At 36.7% G+C, this 23129-nt stretch overlaps 1 protein-coding gene across 3 annotated transcripts in view; it reads right to left on the reverse strand.

Moving 5' to 3' along the window:
• Positions 1-23129, reverse strand: part of CIBAR1 (CBY1 interacting BAR domain containing 1) — a 41365-nt gene that overhangs the window by 8937 nt on the left and 9299 nt on the right. For 2 of the 3 annotated variants that reach the window (XM_043976797.1, XM_043976796.1), the window contains exons 5-7: positions 19168-19173; positions 12486-12590; positions 1994-2107 (exon numbers count right to left, since the gene is read on the reverse strand). In XM_043976797.1, coding sequence (XP_043832732.1) covers positions 1994-2107; positions 12486-12590; positions 19168-19173 — 225 coding nt within the window. The remainder of the gene's footprint in view (positions 1-1993; positions 2108-12485; positions 12591-19167; positions 19174-23129) is intronic. The other variant, XM_043976798.1, reaches the window with a different exon arrangement.

Here is a 23129-nt window from a genome sequence, read left to right on the forward strand (position 1 = left end):
CCTTTAAGCTTTAAGGAGCAGGAAAATAACTCATTACTCTAAAAGAGAATCACCTGGAAATAAAGCAGGTTTATTCATAATTAGCCCCCCAACAGTCAATTAAGGGAGGTTTGTGATGTCTGAAGGTACATTTTAAACAATGAATGGCCAGTGGCACAGGACAACTCTGCTTTTTAACAGTGTCACTTAGTGCAAGTGTCAGTTGGGCTGGTCTTTTGCTAATTTCATCAAATGACACTGGAAATGTAGGAACTTCACACTTTTTGGCACAAATCCTATTCTAGCTGAGTATATGAAGAAATAATTGATGGAGAGCTGTGATTCAAAATTACAAATACATTTCCACTAAAGTCTTACTGTATATACTAAGTTCTCTCATAATTAATTAAAATATTTACAGGAATTTTAACTTAAAAGCAACAGAGACTAATTTTCCCCCCCAAAACAAAAAAACCCCAAACCCCAACTTTGTAATGTAGTCATACACAAATAATCAAACGTATCTTTGTATAAGTTTCTTCTAGCCTTCTCTTGATTTTACTTTCTTGTTCAGTTAGCTGGGACCCAACACAGTGGAGGAAAGGGAAATCTTGGATAATTTATGAAAAATTTTAGTGCTATCCTTAAAGTTGTCAGGTGTTCAAAGGTGTTTATCTCTCCTTCCCCCAAACTGTACCTGTAAATTTAATAAATCTAGAACTTTTAGTGGGGATGCTCCCTCTATCAACGCAGATCAGCAAGTGCTCTGCAGTTAGTTTTAAGATGAGAGTTTACCTGGGGTACTGAGAGGTTATATAACCCTGGATAAGTCTGCCATTATATATTAGAGGTAAGAGTTAGACCCAGGTGCTGTGTCTAAAATCTATGCTCTATATATTATACCATGACTTTTAAAGCAAAAAATTTTAAGCACAAAATTTTAAGCACAAATGTAACCCAACAAAAGGTTGGGCTACAAGAGAAACATTAAAGCAGGTCTATGAGAAACTTAAAAAAAAACTAATTTATTTTATTATCCAGGATAACGGTTATATATTGAGTCTAGTTTATTTGAAACAGGCACAGTATGGCTAAAAGGACACTCATCTGTATCTTTGGAGAAAGAACTTTTTTCCTTATCTTAGTTCAGCCACTGGATTTTGGGCAAGTCACTGTACCTCTCAGTGCTTCAGTTTCCTCACCTGTAAAATGAGGGGTTTGGGCTAGAAGACCTCCAACGTCCCCTGCAGTTCGATCTGTGACAAACAATTCCACTAATGTATGGAATTACTTTCTCCTTACTTTAGTAGGATGGCAATTACCACACTGCCTGGCTGACAGCTTTTTATAATTAATCCCTTTGAAATTTACCTAGGCTGACACTGAAATGGGCATATCTATCATTAGACCTGTGAGAACTCACTTCCATGCCAAAATGGGGAACAGGAGTAGAGGATTTTCACATTTATTTTCCTATAAAATAATACTTCCTTATTTATAAGTTTTATTTAGTAATTAATAATTACTAACCTAACCACCTACAATTTGAAAAGCAAAAGTGATAAGGCATTTACCTTGCTCTTTATCCTATAAACAAGACCTATACTTAAAAAAAAAAACCAAGACCTATACGGCTAGATTCACCTGTAGAGTTCAGATCTCAGATTATGCTTTAAGTAAGTTGAACATCAATTTAACAAAATTTTCAGAGCCTGTGTTTGAGGCACGAAGCTAGGTGCTAAGGGAGATGCAGATGAACATCTGACACTAAAGAAGTTTCAATGTAGTGGGAGAAGCCATCTAAAATGAATATACTATACAAGGTGTGTGGTTCATAAGAGGTACATAATTTAATAATACAAAGGAAGAAGGGATATGGGGTAGTGATGTTATGATATGCAAATTACTATCACTGTCACCATGTTCTGGTTTAAGACACTATAATCATGAAAATTTATACAGTATTCCTTCAGTTTAATGAGAAATGGGCTTATGGATTAATAAACAGTCTTACCTCCAGATCTTCATCTTCATCAATTTTCTGTATATTTTGGTAGGCAGCAGTGTAGACTTCTAAAGCTTTGCCATGGAATAGCATTTCAATTGTTATAAATTCTGAAAATATATTCTAAAAAGAGAAATGGAATTTTATTCAGTTATGGTAATCCACAATAATTAAAAGACAAATTTTTGTTTCTCAAACCTTCTATGAAATGTTGAGATGTCTGCTTGGAACATGTTAGAGAACTGGGAGGATTTAAACGTTAACTTTTAAAGAAGTATAGTATGGGGACTTTCCACTTGCCATTCATTTTTTATTTTGGTTTTGGTCAAGAACTTCTACCCATTCCTGACAAAATATTTTCCCTTGGCAATGAGAACACAAGTCAAATAAGGTACACTACACTTATCTATATATTCTGTCCTATCCCATATTTGTAGAACAGGAATTGCTTTATTTGTTGCATTTGTATCTATCACTTAGAACAGTGACTGATATATAATAGTAGGCATTTAAAAAATGCTTGCTGACTGTGTAACCTTAGGCAATTGATATAATCTCTTATCTTTTCTAAAATGATGGGAAATAATTGTGAAGTTCAAATGAGAGTCTAAATTCCTAAATATAGCATTTAAAGCCCTTCACGATTTAAGCCTCAATCTTAACTTTCCAGGCTTTATGAACATTACTCTCCTTCATACAATTCAAACTGGTCTACCTGCTTTTCATGAAATGCAGCATTCCATCTCTTGCCTCTAACTGTCATTGTACAGACTTGTACCCCATGCCTGGATAGCACTTAGGTAGCTAGGTGGTGTAATAAATAAAGCACTGTGCTGGATTCAGGACAACCTGAGTTCAAATCCAGCCTCAAATATTTACTAACTGTGTGAACCTGGGCAAATCACTTAAAGTCTGTTTCAGTTTTCCCAACTGTAAAATGGGGATATTAGTATCTGCCCCCCAGGGTTGTTGTGCGGATCAAATGAGGTAATATCTGTAAAGCACCTGGCATGGTGCCTGGCACACAACAGGCATTTAATAATGCTTGTTCCCTTTGCTTCCCCTCCCTGAAAAGCACTCTTCTCCATCTCTGCCTCTTAAGGCTCTCTAGCTTCCTCCTTTAAGGCCCAGGTCATGTACTATCTTCCATAAGGAAGCCTTTCCTGATTCCCCTAGTTGTTAGTGCCCCCTCTCTCATACATTTACATTTTTATATGCTAGATTCCCTGGTAGAATGTAAGCTCCTTAAGTGCAGGATTTGTTTGTCTTTGTATCTCCAGAGCTTGGCTTTGTGCTTAGTAAATGCTCGTGGATTGGATCAAGGAAGCCACAAAGCTTAGATGAGATACAGTTCCAATCTCTAAGGAGCTTAAAACCTGGTAGAAGGATTTAAAACCTATATAGATAAATATGATGTAAAATAATGCATAAATACATAAATGAAATATAAAGAAAGTGTTAGATGAGGGTTTAGGAGGGGAAAGTCATTACAGACAAGGGTGATCAGGCAGATGGAATCTGAGTTGGAATTTAAAGAATATTTCTGACAGAAAATAAGTAGTCTTGTTAGCAGGAGGATAGAGCACACAAATGGGAGCAGTAAGCTGAAAAGTCAGGATGGCCAGATTATGAAGGGTCTTGAATGACTATCAATCAAGTAAAGAAGTTTGAACTTGGTAGGCAATAAAGCACCACTCAAGATTTTTGAGCAAAGGAATGATTTGACTCAATCTGTGCATGAAGGCTGTGGGTTCAGTAAAATAGGGTCCCCTGAACTTGAAAAACATTGCCTTTTCATTCCAGGACATTTTCACTTTGCATCAAGGCAGACTTTAATGAACAAGATGAGAATATAAATAGGGTAGGAGACACTACATGCCTGGGGAGAACACACAATTATGATGAGGTAGTATTCTCCAGATATGTAATCTGGAAATCCTCAAGATGTCAAAGTACTGGTTTATTGACCTACTGGAAGAGTAAGGAAGTTGGAAGGATTTTAGAAAAAGGAAACCATTTTTACTACAATGATGGGCTTTAGCTTATAAGCAGTTCATAAAGTAGCACACAGTACTCTATTTGGGGGGCTGTGTAGTTCAGATTTGATTTTTTCCTCTTTATCTCTGGTTGCTCAGTTTCAACATTGAATAATTGTCTTAAGGAAAGTCTGTTTCAAATCATTAAGAGATAATTACATCATCACCTTTAGCTACAGAGAGTGAAAAAACTAAAGAGAGAAAACCGTTGGTCTAGCCTATTTTAGCAGATAATTTAAATGCTTAACTAGAATAGGGATTATCTAATCATTTATTGATGAGGAAATTAATTCTGATTTGAAGTCTTTGGATCTACAATGTGTATTAAAATGTTTAACATAAATATTTCATTAATTAAAAATCTCCCAGTTTGTTAAAGTTTGTTGTGTCATTTGTAAAAATGTCAGGCAGTCCTTCAGATAAATATTGGATACTGTTTTATATTATGATTTAACTTTTTATGCTTAAAATGTAAGGTGTGGTTTAATACAGCTTACCTATTGCTTATATTTTGATACTTTAACACATTAGAAAAACTGCTAATTGTAAATAATTACAAGAGCTAAGAATACTATGGGGTGCAGTTGTATGACAGTATCATGATAAATATGCTCTCTTGATAACATCATACACTGGTGGTAGTCATATATTACCATGAATACTGACTGTAGTGATCTAAAATTCTGCTCTTATCAGCAAGCACTGGATGGTCAGCAAAAATCCAAGACAACTGCCCTACTATAGTATTTTACCTAATATGAGCCAATTAATGACTTCAGACAGTGCATATGTTTTCACTGAAAAATCCCACAAATGAGTACTTGTAGCTAGGAGTTTCAGTTGTATGCCATTTAAACTAGCTTCATTTTAAAGATGTGTCTTGTCAAGATTAAATACTGATGCCATTTTTCTGCAATCTACCATTATCAACAGTGATGAATGTAAAGGGTATGAAGCTGCTTAACTGGCTCTAACACTTCAATGCCTAAGTTTGAAATCTATTATAGCAGTCTCCCCTACCACACTAACCTATCTTTCTCCATTCAATATCACCTAGTAAGTCAAATGGCAATCAGAAACAAAACCTGGGAGTCCTATTATCGAATCAAAGAATCCCACCTTTCCAGTATTCATATATTTTGACCCCTTCATGCACTAAATAATCCAGTGACACTGACCTCCTTGCTGTTCCTCACATATGACATAACATGCCTGAGTTCTCTTCCTCTTTGCTTCCTGGATTCCCTTCCCACCTTCAAGTCTCAGCTAAAAGTTCACCTGCTAGTGGCTTCCCTTTGTAATTACCTTCAGTTTTCCTGTATATACCTTGTTTGTACATAGTTGTTTGAATGTATTCTCCATTAGATTGAATTCCTTTAAGGCAGGGACTATCTTGCCTTTCTTTGTATCCCTATTGCTTAATATGATGTGATGTCTGGAACTTAGGAGGCATTTGATAAATGTTTGTTGACTTGACTTGGAAGGGCTTTAGAGATCATCTAGTTCCAACTCTATCCATTCACTGCTTCAAAACTCCCTTAAAACATAACTGCCAAATGGTTGGCCTGCCTTTACTTGAATATGTGTAGGAACGAGGACTCATTAATATTAAAAAAAAACAAAACCCTATTCCATGATGGTTTAAAAATTTGTCCTTATAATGAGCTGAAATCTGCCTCCCTGTTAGCTTTTATCCCTTGGTCCTAGTTTTGCCCTCCTGCTCAACAGAATGTTTATCCCATCTTCCATAAGGTGACTCCTCATATATTTGAAGAAAGCTATTACATATCTCTTTCTTCTCTCTCTTCCCCATCCACAAGAAATTCTCTCCAGGCTAAGTAGGTCCTTTAATCAATCTTCAAATAACATGATTTTGAACCCCCTCACTATCCTGATTGTCTTCTTTTGGATGCACTCTAGCTTACTGTCAATGTTCCTTACCAAGTATGGCCTCCAAAACCAAACACGACAATCTAGACGGAGCCCAGCTAACAGAGAGTATGATTCTCCTAGTTCTGAACACTAAATTTCTATTAACACATCCAAAGACTGGAACATATTAGGTCAGAGTAGCTTACCTCACAAGTTGCCTCTTCCTCAAACTGTTTTCTGTGGCCCCAGTGAGAAGCTTATTTTCCCATGCTCACCTCAAGGGCACAGACAGAACTCCTAAGGACCAGGGTGAAGATGTCAGATAGAGAGGAAATAACTAACATTTCAGAACACTTTTTGCCTTAGGAAGCCACCAAGCCCCACCCAGCTGAGTCTTTGCCCTCACACCCTTCCTTTAATGCCTCAAACACCTGCTCCTACCAACATAGCTGTTCTTTCTTCTACCTCACTAAATAAGTATCTCCTGTTACTCCCTCAAACATGACATATTACTTACCCCTTCTTATCCCAAATTTATGTGACTCTAATACTCAGTTTCTGTAATACTTATACTTGGGCAGTTTCTTGGAGCACTTACCATCTCCCCATGTGTAGCGTGGGGAGATCCATAGGAAGTATCTATATAGTTAGTCTTGGAGATTACTCAAAAGGTCTCAAATGACAGGCTGGAGACCCCAGACCTTGGATACTGTCACTGTTTAAAGTTTAAATAATTTTAACATTATATTTTACAGTTAATATTTGAAATTGTATACACTTGTATACACCTAAATTTTATATACACTTCTGTCTTTCTATGTATAGGTGACATAGGCCCCGAAATGAAAACATTTTACTATTGCATAAAATAACTCATCTGACTTAGAGGCAGAGGAGGATGATCTATTTTCTTTAATCTCTAAGATAGAATAAAAAGTAAGCAACTATTCTATTAAATGATAAAGTCCTCAACAACACTGCACACCTTTAAGACATAAAAAAAGACTTATATGAAGCAAGATGTACAACCAAGTAGGGCAAAAACATTTTCTAAAATATACTACCACTTAGTTTTATTCTTGGAAATGCCTCCCTTTTCCCTGTGATGTCACTTGTGTTTACAACTAAAATTTAGAAGTAAGATAGTTTTAGGTGAAGATTTATTTAAAAAGTGTCAAGGAACATTGTAGGTTTATATTTCTGGCTCTATATTTTGAGTAGGTGTAGAAATAAAAGTAATTATTTAATCGAACATTTCGGTATATTTTAACACAGAAGGTACATAATTTGAGTTATATATGAGTTATTTTAACAAAGAAAAACTAGTCTCATTTTTATGGTCATACTCATATATACTTTGACACTGCTGAATCAATGGATAATGTAAAATGTAATCTGTAGTTATAAACATCACCTAGAGGTCTGCTTAATTATACTTCAGTTGTTAAATGTTGGAAGTGACCTACATTGCCAAAAAAAAACCCCATACAAAGTCAAGCCATTTTATTCAGCATGAGGTACAAAGTTTTGGCTTGTACCGTCTGCATAGTAGGCAACTCATTATATTTCTATAATCACTAATTAAAACACTACATTAAAACTTTAATTCATTTGTTTAAAACATCATAGAATCAATGAGTCTGAGTCTGATAATCTTTTCATAGAGGGCACAGACAGAAATGTCTTCTTATTAATTTATTCTTATTCTCAAGGGGATAAACAGTGGCTACATTACTAGTTATGTAAGAGTGGCCAGTAGGACAACTCTCCCCCATGAGTAACATGTTTTCTAAATATGGGCTGCATCTCTTTATAAAATGAGATCTCTTTGAAAGTTTTAAAAAATGTATACTGAAAAACTGCATAGTTACAATATTAAAATGTTTACTTAAACAAGTCATCAAATAAAGATATTTAGTTTGTTTTTATTACTACTGTTATCTTAATCTTTGTCATTTTGATTACTGTCTCTTTGTTTCCAATTCTTCCTAAAATGACAACCATGTAAAAGGTAGTAAAGGGAACAATGATAGGTTACACTTAGGTTGTGTACAACCCAGATTTTAAGGAAAAAAAATACAATCCTATATTCAGACTGGTACATAACAATAACAATTTTTCCTCTTTGTAAGGAGAGTCTTGCAAAAAAAAAAAAAAAGCCCAAAACACAAGGATATGATTAATTTGCCTTAGAAAATCCAAGGTAAGGACATTCCTGTACCTTGGCTGTTCTTATTTTAAGCTATGAATGAGATTCTGCATAGATAACAGAGCCATCTGGAGCAACAATGTGAAGAAGTAAAGGAAATAATTTACCTAGAAGGGAAATTCAAGATGTTGCCTACTATAGTCTCTAGTGTAATTAAGATTACACTACTCGGGGGTAGCTAGGTGGCGTAGTGGATAAAGCACTGGCCCTGGATTCAGGAGTTCATGAGTTCAAATCTGGCCTCAGACACTTGACACTTACTAGCTGTGTGACCCTGGGCAAGTCACTTAACCCCCATTGCCCCGCCCCCCCCCAAATTAAACTACTCAAGAGAACTGATCGTTCAACTCTTAAATATGTCTAGAGATGGAGATCTTAAGCCTTCCTTGATAGCCAATCTCTTTCTAAATTATTTTACAAGTTGGTAATCTTATCTTACCTAAATTTCAAGTTAGAATTTAAGCCTATTTCTTCTTCTTAGAGAGGGAAAAACTCTCCTTATGTTAGCTTTTCAAATATTTTAAAACCATTATTAAAATTTTACTTCAGCATTTTTTTACCCAATTCTCTCTAATCACTTGATTATCCATCTTTATAGGAGACATTCTGTTTTTTTCTATTTCCCAAGCAAGTCCTTGGAAAAAATGCAGATCTATCATTGCTATAATCTTATAATCTAGCAGAAAATGTTTTTGTTCAGTTTTTAAATAAAATATACCTTCATACAATGGAAGATCTTTGATTTCATCTAGGTATCCTTTCAAAGACAGCTCCCAGCTTCTCTATATTTCACAAGTTGCAATGGTTGAAAAGACTCCTTACCTTGTGGTCATCTTTCTGGTGATAGCCTCTCAGAATTTTGCTAGGTCAGTCCTTGAAAGTTAGTCCCCATTTGACCTGTACTTAGGACTATAGGACCACAGATTTAGAGATGGAAGGGACCCTAAAGAGCATTCCAGTCTACTATATGACTTGCCAGAGGGTCTGTAAAGGCTATGCAGGCACATAGGCTTTTCAAATCCAGAGCTATTTATATGCCAGTTACGAATTGGACTAAGTCTGTGGAAGCTACAGAAAGCTAAATTTATTAAATCTAGATTACAGCAGAGTGAAAAAAAACAATAGTATTCCCCTACCCCCAATATCACCAAGAATGTGTAAATCAACTTTAACATAATGTAGACAAGTGGAAGATTGTCGAGGTTTTATACTAATAGTGATTCCCCAAATTTCACTTGCCTGAAGCCTTGAGAACATTTTGGTTATGTTCTGAATCCTCAGTGGAACAAGATAGGAGCTCTTTCCTACCCCTCAACTGGGAATCCTTGCACATCTTAGGCGGGTGCCCTTATAGCAGCAACCATTGTAAAAGATCCGCTAGGCTAGGCCAAAGCCAATCAGTTGATAGGTTCCTAATTCACTGACTAGGGAACTCTAATTTAAGGAGTAACAAAATAAGAATCATGCAAGTTCTAATCTCTTTTAAAGGAAGGGAAGTTATTTTTTGTGTTTTCTAACCATCTGATCGTTCACAAATATAGAGTGTCCTGAAAGCCTTAGTGCAGTTTTAAGCTTCAATAACTTAAGAAGTGTAAATGCTATAAACTTACAAAAACCATCTAGAAGGTTATATTTGAAAAATATTGATTTTTAAAATTAAAATTCAACATAATCATCCTTTGGTTACCACTCTTGTTGATCTTTGAACTTTATAAAAACTTTTATTAGCTACTGCTTCTCAGTAACTGAAAGGACTGCATTTGTAATCCTAACTTTGAAATTATCCAAGAATGAAGTTTTGATGCATATGTAAAAATTCTAATATAACTCCACAAAAAGAAGTCTAATGGAAATAGATGAGATAACTGAGTGGCCAAGCAGGAGATCCTCATCTACCAATCTATCTATCAGTCTGAAAAAATGGCATCCAAAAGCTTTTCCACATGGCAAGGCATAATGATAGGGTGCTCTATCTTGTCAAAATTATAACTAAACATTTAGTATTTAAAATTTTAAGAAGTTAAATAAGTTTAAAATAAAACAAAATTAACTTTCAACATATTTTTGTAATTTTGTAGCATTTATGTCTCTGAAGCTATTAAAGCTTAAAAGTGCCAAGATTAAAAAAAAGTGCACTAAGACTTGTTAAGTTTGAAAACTTTGTCATGTTCAACTGACATTTAATTATTTCTACTAATGGAGGTAGGGAAGAGAAAGGAATTATGCACATGGAGTTGAAAGAAAAAATAGTGTTGCAATTAAAGGTACAATTGGTTTTTTACAACGTTGGAAGTCATACAAAGGAGCAAATTTGCTAAAAGTGTATAACTATATTCAACTCAGACATAAAATAATGGGGATATTCCTAGGCCCTTTACTGGAGGAGTAAGCAAACTTTAATATTTGTACTTAAAGCTCCTCTGCACCACCTATTAATTAGTACTCCTTACAACAATGAAAAACCTTATGAATGGTTGGTTAGCAGCTGAAGGGAGGAAGCTTCTAAACTTAGTTCATGTTATGCAATTACTAGACTCCCACTTCTTAACTTAGGTGTCTGTTCCCAGTTCTTCCTTCAAGTAAAAGATAATAATTTTAGGATTAATCTTCCATGTTCTCTGCTCCTGGTCTAATAGCAGAAGCCAGCCCCTACAAAATTATTCTGCCTTGCCTTTCTTGTGGGTTTTACCACTGTTGAGAGCTAACCTTAGATAGCTACATAGGAGTTGGGCTGGCTTTATAGTGGTTTCTAAATAATTTCGCAAAACTGATTATCCAATAACAGATAAAGAGGTTCCATTCAAATTGTTAATTTATGGTACTTAAAGCAGTTAGGCAAGCAGGACACATCAACTTGTTTTAGTCTACTTTATGGGACAGACTCTCTTTGTGTCTCAGGACCTTATATCTCTACCTCTCCTGCCTATTCCAACAAGAGAGGGGAGGAGGAAGACAAAGATAGGGTATATAAAGGAAATATAATGGGGGGAGCGATAGGGGAGAGGAGAGAAGGGAAAAGAGGGAGAGAAAGAGAAGAGCAGGAGAAAAGAGACTAAGACAGAGGAAAGAAGAAGTATTTGGGTATAAAGTAATAAGACTGATTTTCCTGTGTGCTATCAGTTCCAAAATAGAATTGCCAAAATATTTGGAGCAAAAGAATTTTCATTTGAATTAAGCATATGGCCATCCAAAGGGGCTGCTGTAAAAGGACAACCATCATACCTAATGCATATATTTTTATTAGCCTCATTACTTCATACATCTTTTTCGATTCTTAAAGATGATAAAAAGGGGGAGGGGGATGGTGTACTAGACACCATGGTAATCTGCCTTTATAAGAGAAAACATAGGACTTGTAGATGAAATGGAAAGGCTCTTAGCCATAAATCTTCTGTCTGACAAGGTAAGCTACATCATAATGGGAGATTAAAATGTTTAAATTTCAGTGCAAAATTAAGAGTTGCTTCATTCATTTTGAAGGCAGATAAACTTTAGATAATGTCAGATTTGGTTAAACATTAATGCTAATCAATCAACAAGCAACTCAAGAAAGAAAATGACTGTGCTTGTTCCAAAGAAACAATGAGAAAATGAAGCAAGAAAAGTCATTCCTGGATCAGTTTCTCAAAAGACCATATATGAAAAAAAAAGACCATATGTGCCTGTATGACTCCTTCCAAATTATCTCAAACCTCCCTGTAAAAATCTCTCCTAAGAGGCCCTTCTAAATTCTATGCTTTTGATTTGTTATATGGTATATCAGATATACTATATATAGTAATTATGAAGGCTTACTAGAGCTAAGTATAGTATCATATCATAATACATGCAATTTTATATGTATGGCTATTGTGTCCAGTTTAATTGATTTAGCCATACTTGAAAAAGATTTGTTATATAAGGACAATTTAGAGTTGATTTGTGGTTATTTCTATAAAAAACTGGCCATCAGGATCTTTGTCAGTAACATAATACTTTATTATAATTTCTATGGAAAAGCAGATTACACATACTGGTTTGACTCACAATTCCTTTTCCAGGAATAAATCTTATAAGCATAAAGACTGCATATATTTTAAATTAATACCATTATAACTTCATAGCCTAAGATCCCAAGAAAGTAGAAATAAGACTTCTGAAAAGTCAAATCTTAAGATCACCAGGTCACAGGAAGGGTTAGAAGAGACCTTAAATCCTCTAGTCCAACTCCTCATTTTACAAATGATTAAACTAAGGCACAAAGACATGAAGTAACTTACAAAGGTAGCAATTAGCACCAAGATAATAAGGGGTAAAACCAGGATTAGAACCCAAGATAGCTGACTACAAACTTGCATCCTTTCCACTACACAGTGGTGCCTCATCAGCATGATTTTTTTTTTACCTTTATGTCCTTTATTTTTTGCTTTTCAAAATTGTCAATAGTTTCTTCTAGATGCCGACTCGTTCTGGTGGCATCCATTGTAGCTCTCTGTAGTTCGGTTTCTGCCTATAAAAATATAAAAAAAAAGACATAAAACAAAAGAATGTCAGAATTAATTTTCTAAGCCTACTAGGAAGGATATATTGGGATAGTAATATACTGCCACTGCAGAATTTATTTTTAATTATTGAACTGTAGGTAAAACAAATCCCAATATTAAGGCTGATCAAGTCAATAGCATGAGTACCACTCATCTCCTCTCCTCACCTGGGAAAGTGAATATGCATCCTATGGGGTTCAGTATAGATGAAATCATGAGTGAAAAATGGCTGGCAAAAAGAAAAGAAAGAAAGAAAAAGAAATAATCCCAGAGCTGGAGGGGACTAGAACTCCTACAAGATTTCCAACAAGAATGTCAGCTAGCCTTGGCTTGATGGCCTTGATAGGGGTATCTACTGCTTCCCAAAGCAGCTCAAAAAGAATTTCAGGATATTCTTTGTCAAGTTCTAAATGTTTTGTAAAAAAGTCTTTCTTTCTATCAAGGCTAAATCTGACTTTTTTGCAACTTCTACCAATTGCTTTTAATTCTTTCCTTGGGGTCTGAGCAGAACTAATCTAATCTTCTACTTGAGTGTCTTTTAAATAGCCGAAGACACCTCGCATGTCCCCCTTGTCTTCTCCAAGCTGTGTTTCCAATTACAGCATGACCTTGAAGCACTTTACCATCCCAACTATTCCCTTTTAAATGCTCTGCAACTTGTCAATGCTTCTTAAAATATGGGGCCCAGAATTGAATAAAATATCCAAATGAATACTGAGCAGAGAATCACACAGTGGTGGCATCTTCCTAGTCCTGAGGCAGTCTGCTTTTCTTAATGCACCTTGAGACGTCATTAACTTTTTTTTTTTTGGGGGGGGGGGCAATGCAGGTTAAATGAATTGCCCAGGGTCACACAGCTAGTAAGTGCCAAGTGTCTGAGGCCGGATTTGAATTCAGGTCTTCTTGAATCCAGGGCCAATGCTTTATCCACTGCACCACCTAGCTGCCCCCTCCTATGGCTTTTATTTGTGAAATCTGATTTTTTAAAATAAAATTTTAAGACTTTATATTTATCCCTATGAAGTTTTGTCTTACTAGACTCATCTCAATGTTTTGATCTGGCATGACAAGATCTTTTGGGATCCTGACTGTTATTTAACAGCTATCTTTCCTATCTTTGATACTTCATTATTTGATAATCATATTAAGTCATTAATAAAACTATTAAATAGAATAGGGCCAAGCAAAGACCCCTGAAAACTATTTTCAAGATAATACTGAACCATCAATTTCTACTTGTTTAGTGTCAGCATTGTTCTGATTCTACCTAACCAAAATAATATAATCCGTATCTTTCTACCTTTTCCCACAATAGCATGAGATTTTACCAACTATTTTTCTAAAATCCAAGAAAACAGAATTACATCATACCTTTCTCGAACAGTCTAGTAATGTAAATAAAATTAAAAAGGCAAGGTTTAGAGAAACATGTCTTGCTATTTCTGATCACTGCTTTCTTTTAATGCTCACTAATCAAAGTTTAGAATTTTTAAGAGTTCCTTTTTGTTGTTTTTCCTAGAATCAAAGTCAAGGTCACTGAATTAGAGGCTCCATACTTCTGTTTTTGAAAACTGGAATAGCATTTCCCTTTTTTGAGTCCTGCAGCACCTCTATTCTCCAGTGATAGCAACTCTGATCACAACTGCCAGTTCTTTCTTTCGTTTGTTTTGTTTTATTTTTACTGAGGCAATTGGGGTTAAGTGACTTGCCCAGGGTCACATAGCTAGTAAGTGTTAAGTGTCTGAGGCCACATTTGAACTCAGGTACTCCTGACTCCAGGGCCCGTGCTCTATCCACTTCACCATCTAGTTTCCCCCAGTTCTTTCAATACAATGGGATGCAGTTCATCTGACCTGGTGACTCAAACTCATAGAGCACAATGAAGTGCTTTCACTATCCCCCCCCCCCAACTTATCCTGTTGAGTATGTAGTTCTAGAGCAATTTCTTTTAATTTTTGGACAGTATAGCAATCATTCTTCTTGGTTGAGGGGAAAGAAACAAGAATTTAACAACTTTTTATCATCCATTAATATTGTCCCATCTACCTCAGCAATAGCCCCATCCCAGCTTTGATCTTCCACTTTTCTGTAGTGTAGCTTAAAAAACAAATCAAAGACCTTTTGTCTTTGCCAGTCTCAGCTCAGGATTCTGACATACTATTTTATCCATCTTAGGTTGACTGTCCTTGCTTTCATATTCCATGTCAAATTCCATGTCATTTAAAAATTATTCTGAATTTAACACCAAAAGGGAGACCATTTCTTTTGACAAAAATAGAACAAAAAGATATAAAAACAGACAAAATAGAAAAAGATATATAAGCGATCTTCTATTATGTATAGCTTGATTTGCACACACATAAAATAAATTCAATGTTACTTTCAAAGTTGTCCTACCTGTCCGAGTTTCTTGCCGAACTTCCTTCTGTTCCCTTATGTGCATTTTAAAGTATACTTCGATGATGCTCTTTTATTTTTTGGGCAGCTTTATCAACAGCTTCCCCCTTTTTTCACCTCTTCACCCCCGTAAAGAGGAAAAACACAATGCTTATAGCAAATGAGAAGTCAAGCAAAAACAAATCCACACATTTGCCAACAATATGGCTCATTTTGCACCTTGGCTCCATCATCCATCAGGAAGTTGGGTAGCACTCTTCATCACTGGTCCTACGGAATCATGGTTGACTTTTGCATTAATTAGAGTTCTCATGTCTTTCAAAGTTGTTTTTTAAAAAAGACATTGGGGCAGCTAGGTGGCGCAGTGGATAGGGCACCGGCCTTGGAGTCAGGAGTACCTGAGTTCAAATCCAGCCTCAGACACTTAACACTTACTAGCTGTGTGACCTTGGGCAAGTCACTTAACCCCAACTGCCTCACTAAAATAAACAAACAAACAAACAAATAAATAAATAAATGAGACATTATAGACCTGGTAGAAATTGTTTTCAAGGTTCTATTTACTTTACTCTTCATGAGTTCACATTGCCCAGGACTCCTAAAATGTGGAGGAACTAGTGAGCAGAACTGTTATTTTGTACCCAATTCTCACCAGCAAGAAAAAAACTAGTTGGAAGTGAAAATGGGGCTTTTGAGAGGTTATTGGTCGAAGTGGAAATGTCTCTCTTATAAAGATCTTTTATAAGAATTTTTGTACATAGAGATCCTTTCCTTCTTTCTTTGATCTCTTTGGGGTATATCTGGGTCAAAGTTAAAGTACAGTGACTTTTGGGGCATAGTTCAAAAAACTGCTTTTCAGAATGACTGGACCAATTCCTAATTCTACCAATGGGGTACCTGTGTGCCTATGTTCTCTCACACTTTCCAGCAATGGTTAATTTGGTGTTTTTTGGGTCATCTTTAGCAATCTGATAAGTGTGAAGCAGAACTTTTAGTTGGTACTTCTCTAATAGTGATTTGGAGCTTTTTTTTTTATTATTATCATTGATCACTTGGATTTCTTTTGAAAACTGCTTGTTCACATCCTTTAACCTGCATAGCTTTTTAAAATCCAAGGTTCATCAATAAGTTTCCTGTATACTCACGTAGGTCTCTTTTTAGTCACCAGCATTTTCCCCCTTTATGTCTTTAGAATTTGATTTTGAGAACTTCCCATATTTCTGGGGTTGGCTTCCCCTATGGGATTTTAGTCTATGGTCCCAACCATTCTCTAACTTTTCCAAAATGCTTTCTAAAAAACTAAGAATGCAAGTCTTAGAGTGATCATCTTTTGCTCTTCCTCCCCATGAGCCCCATTAGTTCCACTCCAGCAACTAGTTTTTCCTTGTTGGTGAGAAATGAATTACGGTAACAGTTTCCCCCTTAGTTTCTCCCCATTTTGAAGTATGAAATAAATTTCCCTTAAGGTTAGTTGATCAATTATTACCTGCTTTGCTTTTGGCATAGAGAGCACTCAAGCAGATAACTGGACAAATGAAAAATCTTTCAGCATTGCTCTATTACGTCTCCAAGCTGCAAGGCTTATTCATCCTGAATTTATCATCCACTTCCCTTTTCTGCCCAGTTATATTCTGCTGACAATAATGCTTCTATTTCTATGGTAATCTTCATCCGGTTCTCCACACCTACTGTCCACCTCAGGGAACACATGGGGTTCCTGATTAGTGTATATTCTTTATGTGACATAACCTTTCTGAGTAAGTTACTTGTATTTCCAGTAAGTTTCAAAGACATCTATGATGTCAAGTAAAGTTCCTTGTATTTGGCTCTTTAGTTCACTCCATGCCTTGTGCATTTTTGTACAGACAGCTGAGGCCATAGATTCTCATTACTGACTTCTTCCTCAGCTTTTGGCTTTCCGTATAATTCTAGGCATCTCTATTACTACTCTTCTTAGTATATATTCTTTATATATGACATAACCTTCTTGAGTCACTGAGGGAAAAGCCAGGCATCATAATATGAGTTGAGTTCCAGATTTCGGAAAACATATTTCAGAGATTTTAGAAAGAGTATTAGTAGTATAATTAATACAGTAGAGACAGAATTCAAAAAAATAGGCTAGAACATTGGGCCAAATATACAAAGATGAAGTTTCACACCTATAAAATGTAGAGTTAGGTTAAAAAAACCCCAAACTTTATGCAAGATGGAAGAGCATTGCAATGCTAGATAGCAGTTTGTTTGGAAAAGAGTGGTGTTTTAATGAGATTGAAAATTGAATAGAAGTGTTATATGGCAGGCAAGAAAGCTAATGAAATCTCAGGAAGGGTTAAGAAAGGTAGAGGAACAAGGAAGTCGTGATAGGAATAGCCCACTTGGTCCCTAACATGGAGACCAACCTAGTTATTTTTTAAAAGGCAAGGAAACCAAGAGTAAACCTTGACTGGCCTCAACGGGTGGTCCCTAAGAGCATAAAATGGACCAACTTTAAAAGAGGCAGTGTCTTGGGGGCAGCTAGGTGGCGCAGTGGATAAAGTACCAGCTCTGGATTCAGGAGGACCTGAGTTCAAATCCAGCCTCAGACACTTGACACTTACTAGCTGTGTGACCCTGGGCAAGTTACTTAACCCTCATTGCCCTATAAGAAACAAACAAACAAAAAAAGGGGCAGTGTCCTTTATATCTGGAAGATGTACCATAACCATGTGAGTCACCCTGTTCACCAGATAGGTTGTTGTATGGAGGGAAGCTGTACCTACCATTGAGCCAATGCTGTATTCTTGCAGATTATTTTTTTCATGCTCTACTTAAGATCTCCTTTTGTCAACTCTTAAATGGCCCACAGATGTCTAAATTCAGTAGCCCCACTGCATTCTGCCCCATTCAGACATTTTCTGTGGTACCACATTCAGTTCTGGGTGCTACATTTTAGAAAACACATTTACAAATTAGAGAACATCAAGAGCCAAAACAGTATAGTGAAGGACCTCGTTACCATGAGGACGGATTTAAGAAAATAGAAATGTTTCGTGTGGAGAAAAGAAGACTTAGGAGAGACATATCTTATGGGCCTTTAAGTAGAAGAGATATTAGATCTGTTTTGTTTAGCCTAAAAATAGAGAGTCAGGAACTATGGGTAGAAGGATTATCATGTGGAACTGCCATTTCATTTTTTCTGACTGGTACTAGAATAAGGAATTAGAAGGAATAGGTGGAAGTGTTGAGGCAAATTAAAACATGAAATTTTTAAGAAATTAGATAATTAGATTTGTACAAAAATTGATTGGGCTCCCTTTAATGGTAGTGGTAAGGTCTTCAGGATAAGGTTGAATACTACCACTTATCAGGGATACTGTAGAGGAGACAGATACCTGTTCAGGTCGGGTTGGAGTAGATGTCTCTGAGTTCCCATCCGACTCAGATTTTGTGATAATGCTGAGGACAGAGACTGGACCAGTGATTTCATTAGTATAGGAAATTCCTATTATTAATGCTGGTTGGTATCTTCTCTATAACTCAGTTTAAGAGAGATGCCTAAAGAATCGATAATTTAAGTGACTTGACAATGTTCACTAAGTCAGTTTGTGTCAAAGGTAGGACTTGGAGACTGACTATCTGTTACATCACAATAACTTTTTTGGGGGGGGGCAGAGCAATGGGGGTTAAGTGACTTGCCCAGGGTCATACAGCTAGTAAGTGTCACGTGTCTGAGGCTGGATTTGAACTCAGGTAGTCCTGAATCCAGGGCCGGTGCTTTATCCACTGCGCCACCTAGCCGTCCCCCCTCACAATAACTTTTATAAAGCACTTTAAAATTTGCAAACAACTACAAATATATCATTTCATTTGATCCTCCTAACAACAATGTGAAGCAAATGCTATTGGCAGCATCATCTTATAGATGAGGAAACTGAGGCTGGGAGGAGTTAAGTTATTTGCCCAGAGTCACAGTGTTAGTAAATGACTGAGGTACGATTTGAACTGACTTTTTTGACTCCAAGTCCAGCAGGCTATCTATCCACTATTCCACTTCTGCCTCAGATAGTGATTTCTATAGTGATTTTAGAAATAAATGTTTGTGATAAAACTCAAAAAGGATTTACTCTAATGATCCATCTTGAGAAACACCATGTAATTACCCACCTGTGACTGAAATTGTCTATAAAGGAAAAAAAAAGATTCTCAAAGGGAACATCATAATATTTTCAATTTTCAAATTAAAGTTATATAAGCTTAATGATGGATAGTTCAGAAACATTGTGACAATTTAGAAATAGTGATCATTTAAAAATTAGGTGACATATATACTAGCCCCTTCCCCTATAAAAACATATTTTTATTAGAATCAATTAATAAAAACATTATAAAAGACTGAGTTCCTTCTAAATATAATCCCCATGCAGAGAACATTCCAAACACAAGGCAGCAAATTTGATGTCATGAGTGTCACTGAGACTTGAGGGGAAATGAAAACATAGGTAGGAGATGATAAGGTGAAATAGTAGCTTCTACTAAGTATAAACACTTGTGATAAAAATCTAGCTACTAGAGTAGAAAGCATAATGTAGAGTATTTGTGTAAAGATGAACAGAAGCAACATTACTGTAAGAGGATACTATGGACAATTTGGACAGGACGTAGAAACAGAAATTCCAATATGGAAACATGATGGGAAATTTTAATTACTCAGTTAACTACTAAAAGCTCTCACTGCCCAAAACAGAAGAAATAATACATTTTTGTACTACTTTAAAAATGTTTAATTTTTAAAAACTAGAAGAATCAAAGAGAGGTACTTCTTTTTAGGTCCTGATTCTCAACAAATACAGAGCAGTTAGTTACTGGGTTGAAAAAAAATGGGAATGTTGGCATGGGGGAAATAATCATACCACCTTTGAATTTGTTAGAGACAAGAGAGAATCCAGGTATATCTGATATTTACCCCAGATTCAAAAATAGAAGATTTGTAAAGGATTCACTGAGAAAGGATAGATAGGATCCTGTGGCTTAAAAGTCTATAGGCGGGGCAGCTAGGATGGCGCAGTGGATAAAGCACCGGCCCTGGATTCAGGAGGACCTGAGTTCAAATCCAGCCTTAGACACTTGACACTTACCAGCTGGGTGACCCTGGGCAAGTCACTTAAGCCCCATTGCCCTGCAAAAACAAAACAAACAAACAAAAGTCTATAGGGAAAGAATAGGAATTTAAAAAAAAACAACCCAACCAATTATTAAACAGAAAAAATTCCAATGAGAAAGAAAAGGAAGAACTGTCCAAAGAAACCAATGTGTATATACAGGGAACTTAATGAGAAATTTAAGATTAAAATAGAAATCTAAAATATAGAAGCCACAACAGGTAATGAAGGATGAAACAGAAACCTGGTACAGCCTTGTACCTCCTGGTAAAAATGGTGCTAGAAGTGCTAAAGTTCAGAAAGAGGTAAGGCTGGTGAAGAATGCTAAGGAATATTTTTTTCCCTGCTCTTTTCGGGGGAAAAAAAGGAGTATCTATGAAGGGATGAATCTAGGGGTGTTTTGGGGCCAGCATGAACCCACTTGTTAAACAATTACTAAATTTTCAGTGCATGCAGTCATACCTTGGAAACTGGTAAGCACTACAAGTCAGGTCTTGATTTATTGTTTTGTTGTTTAAATTCAAATAATGGAAAAAATAATAATAATGTACATTAAACTTATGAGTGTGTTGTGTACTTTTTTTTCTGGAGAGCTAGTTGTTCAACATTTACCAACTTACCATGAGCTCCCTCTTCTTCATCTCCTCTCCCTTTGATGCCTTCTGCCATGTTCTCCTCCTTTACTCTATCTCACATGATCAAGTGGCCTTGCTTCTTTTGAAGAATAACCCTTCAACTTGTTCAAGAGATCCCATCCTATTCTGTTTCCTCCAACAGATTGCCCCCTCTGTCAATTCCCACTCTACTGCTTATTTTTTACCCTCCCTCTTTACTGGCTCATTTCTTACTGCTTACAAACATGTCCATGTCTCCCTCATCTTGAAAAAATCCTCACTCGATCCTTCCATCCCCAATAACTATTGTCCTGTATCTCTTTTGTCCTTTATGGCTAAACTCCTCTGAAAGGCTGTCTGTAACATGGCTTCTTAAACTTTTTCCACTCGAGACCCCTTTATTTAGTTATGTGGCCCCATATGGGGTGGAGACCCACAGTTTAAGAAGCTCTGGTACCTCTATCACTTCCTCTTCTCTTACTTTCTTGTTAACCCTTTATAATCTAGCTTCTGACATCATTACACTAAATTGCTTTCTCCAAAGTTACCAATCATCTCTGAGTTGCCAAATCTAAGGGGATTTTCTCAGTCCTTATTCTTCTTGACCACTCTGCAGCTTCTCACACTCCATTACCCTCTCCTCCCTGATACTCTCTTCTAGGTTTTTGGGAGACCCTATGCTTTTGGTTCTTCTCCTACTTATTCACACACTCTCTTCACTAGGTCCTCATCCAAGTTATATCCTGTAATAGGAGGTGTCCTTCAAGGTTCTGTCCTCAAAACCTTTCTCTTCTCCCTCAGCATTATTTCACTTGGTGATGTCATCACTCCCATGGATGGAATTACCATCTTTGTGCTGATGACTTTCAAATCTACCTATCTAACCCCCAACTCCCTCTCTGTTGACCTCCCATCTCCTATTTCCAACTGTCTTTTTTTTTTTTTTTTTTTTGGTGAGGCAATTGGGGTTAAGTGACTTGCCCAGGGTCACACAGCTAGTTAAGTGTTAAGTGTCTGAGGCTGGCTTTGAACTCAGGTCCTCCTGAATCCAGGGCCAGTGCTCTATCCACTGCGCCACCTAGCTGCCCCTCCAACTGTCTTTTATACATCTTGAGCTGGATGTCCAGTAGACTCTTAAACTCGACAAATTCAAAACAAAACTTTCATCTCTTTAAAATCTTTTCTGCCTCACCATTCTCTCAAGCTCACAACCTAGGTGTTATCCTTTACTCTTTAATATCTCCCTCCCCATAGCCATTCAATCTTTTGCCAAGGCCTGTCAATTTCACATTTTGCATCTCTTGAATATGCCATCTTCTCTCCTCTGACACTGCCATTACTGTGGTACTGGCCCCTATCATTTCACCCCTGGTCTACTGCAATAAGCAGCTGGTGGGTCAGCCTGCCTCAAGTCTCTTTCCACTTCATCCTCCATTTAGCTATTAAACTAATAAACATAGCCCCAGCATGATACCCACCTACTCAGTAACTCCAGTGGCTCCCTATCACTTTCAGGATCAAATGACATTCTTTGACATTCAAAGCCCTCTTCTACCTTTCTAATCTTCTTCTACCTTACTCCCTGCCACATACTCTTCAATCCATGGCACTAATCTCCTTGCTGTTCTTTGAATAAGACATGCCATCTCTCAGTTCTGGGCATTTTCTCTGGTTGTTCCCTATGCCTGAGATACTTTTTTTTTTTTTAAACTAATCTGTGCCTCCTGGGTTCCCTGGATTCTTTTAAATCCCAACTAAAATCCTACCTTCTAAAGGAAGTCTTCTCCAACCTCTCTTAATTCTAGTGCCTTCCCCCTCTTAATTATTCCTTATATATTCTTTTTTTTTTTTTTTTGGCAGGGCAATGGGGGTTAAGTGACTTGCTCAGGGTCACACAGCTAGTAATAAGTGTCAAGTGTCTGAGGCTGGATTTGAACTCAGGTACTCCTGAATCCAGGGCCAGTGCTTTATCCACTGCGCCACCTAGCCGCCCCCCCCCCTTATATATTCTTTATATAGCTTGTTTACATATATTTGTTTGCTTGTTGTCTCTCCCCCATTAGATCATGAACTTCTTAAGGGCGGGGACTACCTTCTACCTCTTGTTTGTATCCACAATGGTTAGCATAATACCTGGCACATAGTAGGCACTTAATTCAGTACTGACACCCCTGGATTAGATCCCTGGATTGCCAAAGGCAGGAAATGATAAAGTGAGGGTGAAGCAACTCGAATCTTATTTTGCTTTCATTTTCTCTGCCAAAGAAAAGGATCTTTTTACTGGAAAGCACACAATGCAAACGATACCATTCAGTGCAGGCAGGGAGACTATAAGAACACATGCAGGTGCTTT

Source organism: Dromiciops gliroides, chromosome 1 (genome assembly GCF_019393635.1).
Source record: "Dromiciops gliroides isolate mDroGli1 chromosome 1, mDroGli1.pri, whole genome shotgun sequence".
NCBI lineage: Eukaryota > Metazoa > Chordata > Mammalia > Microbiotheria > Microbiotheriidae > Dromiciops > Dromiciops gliroides.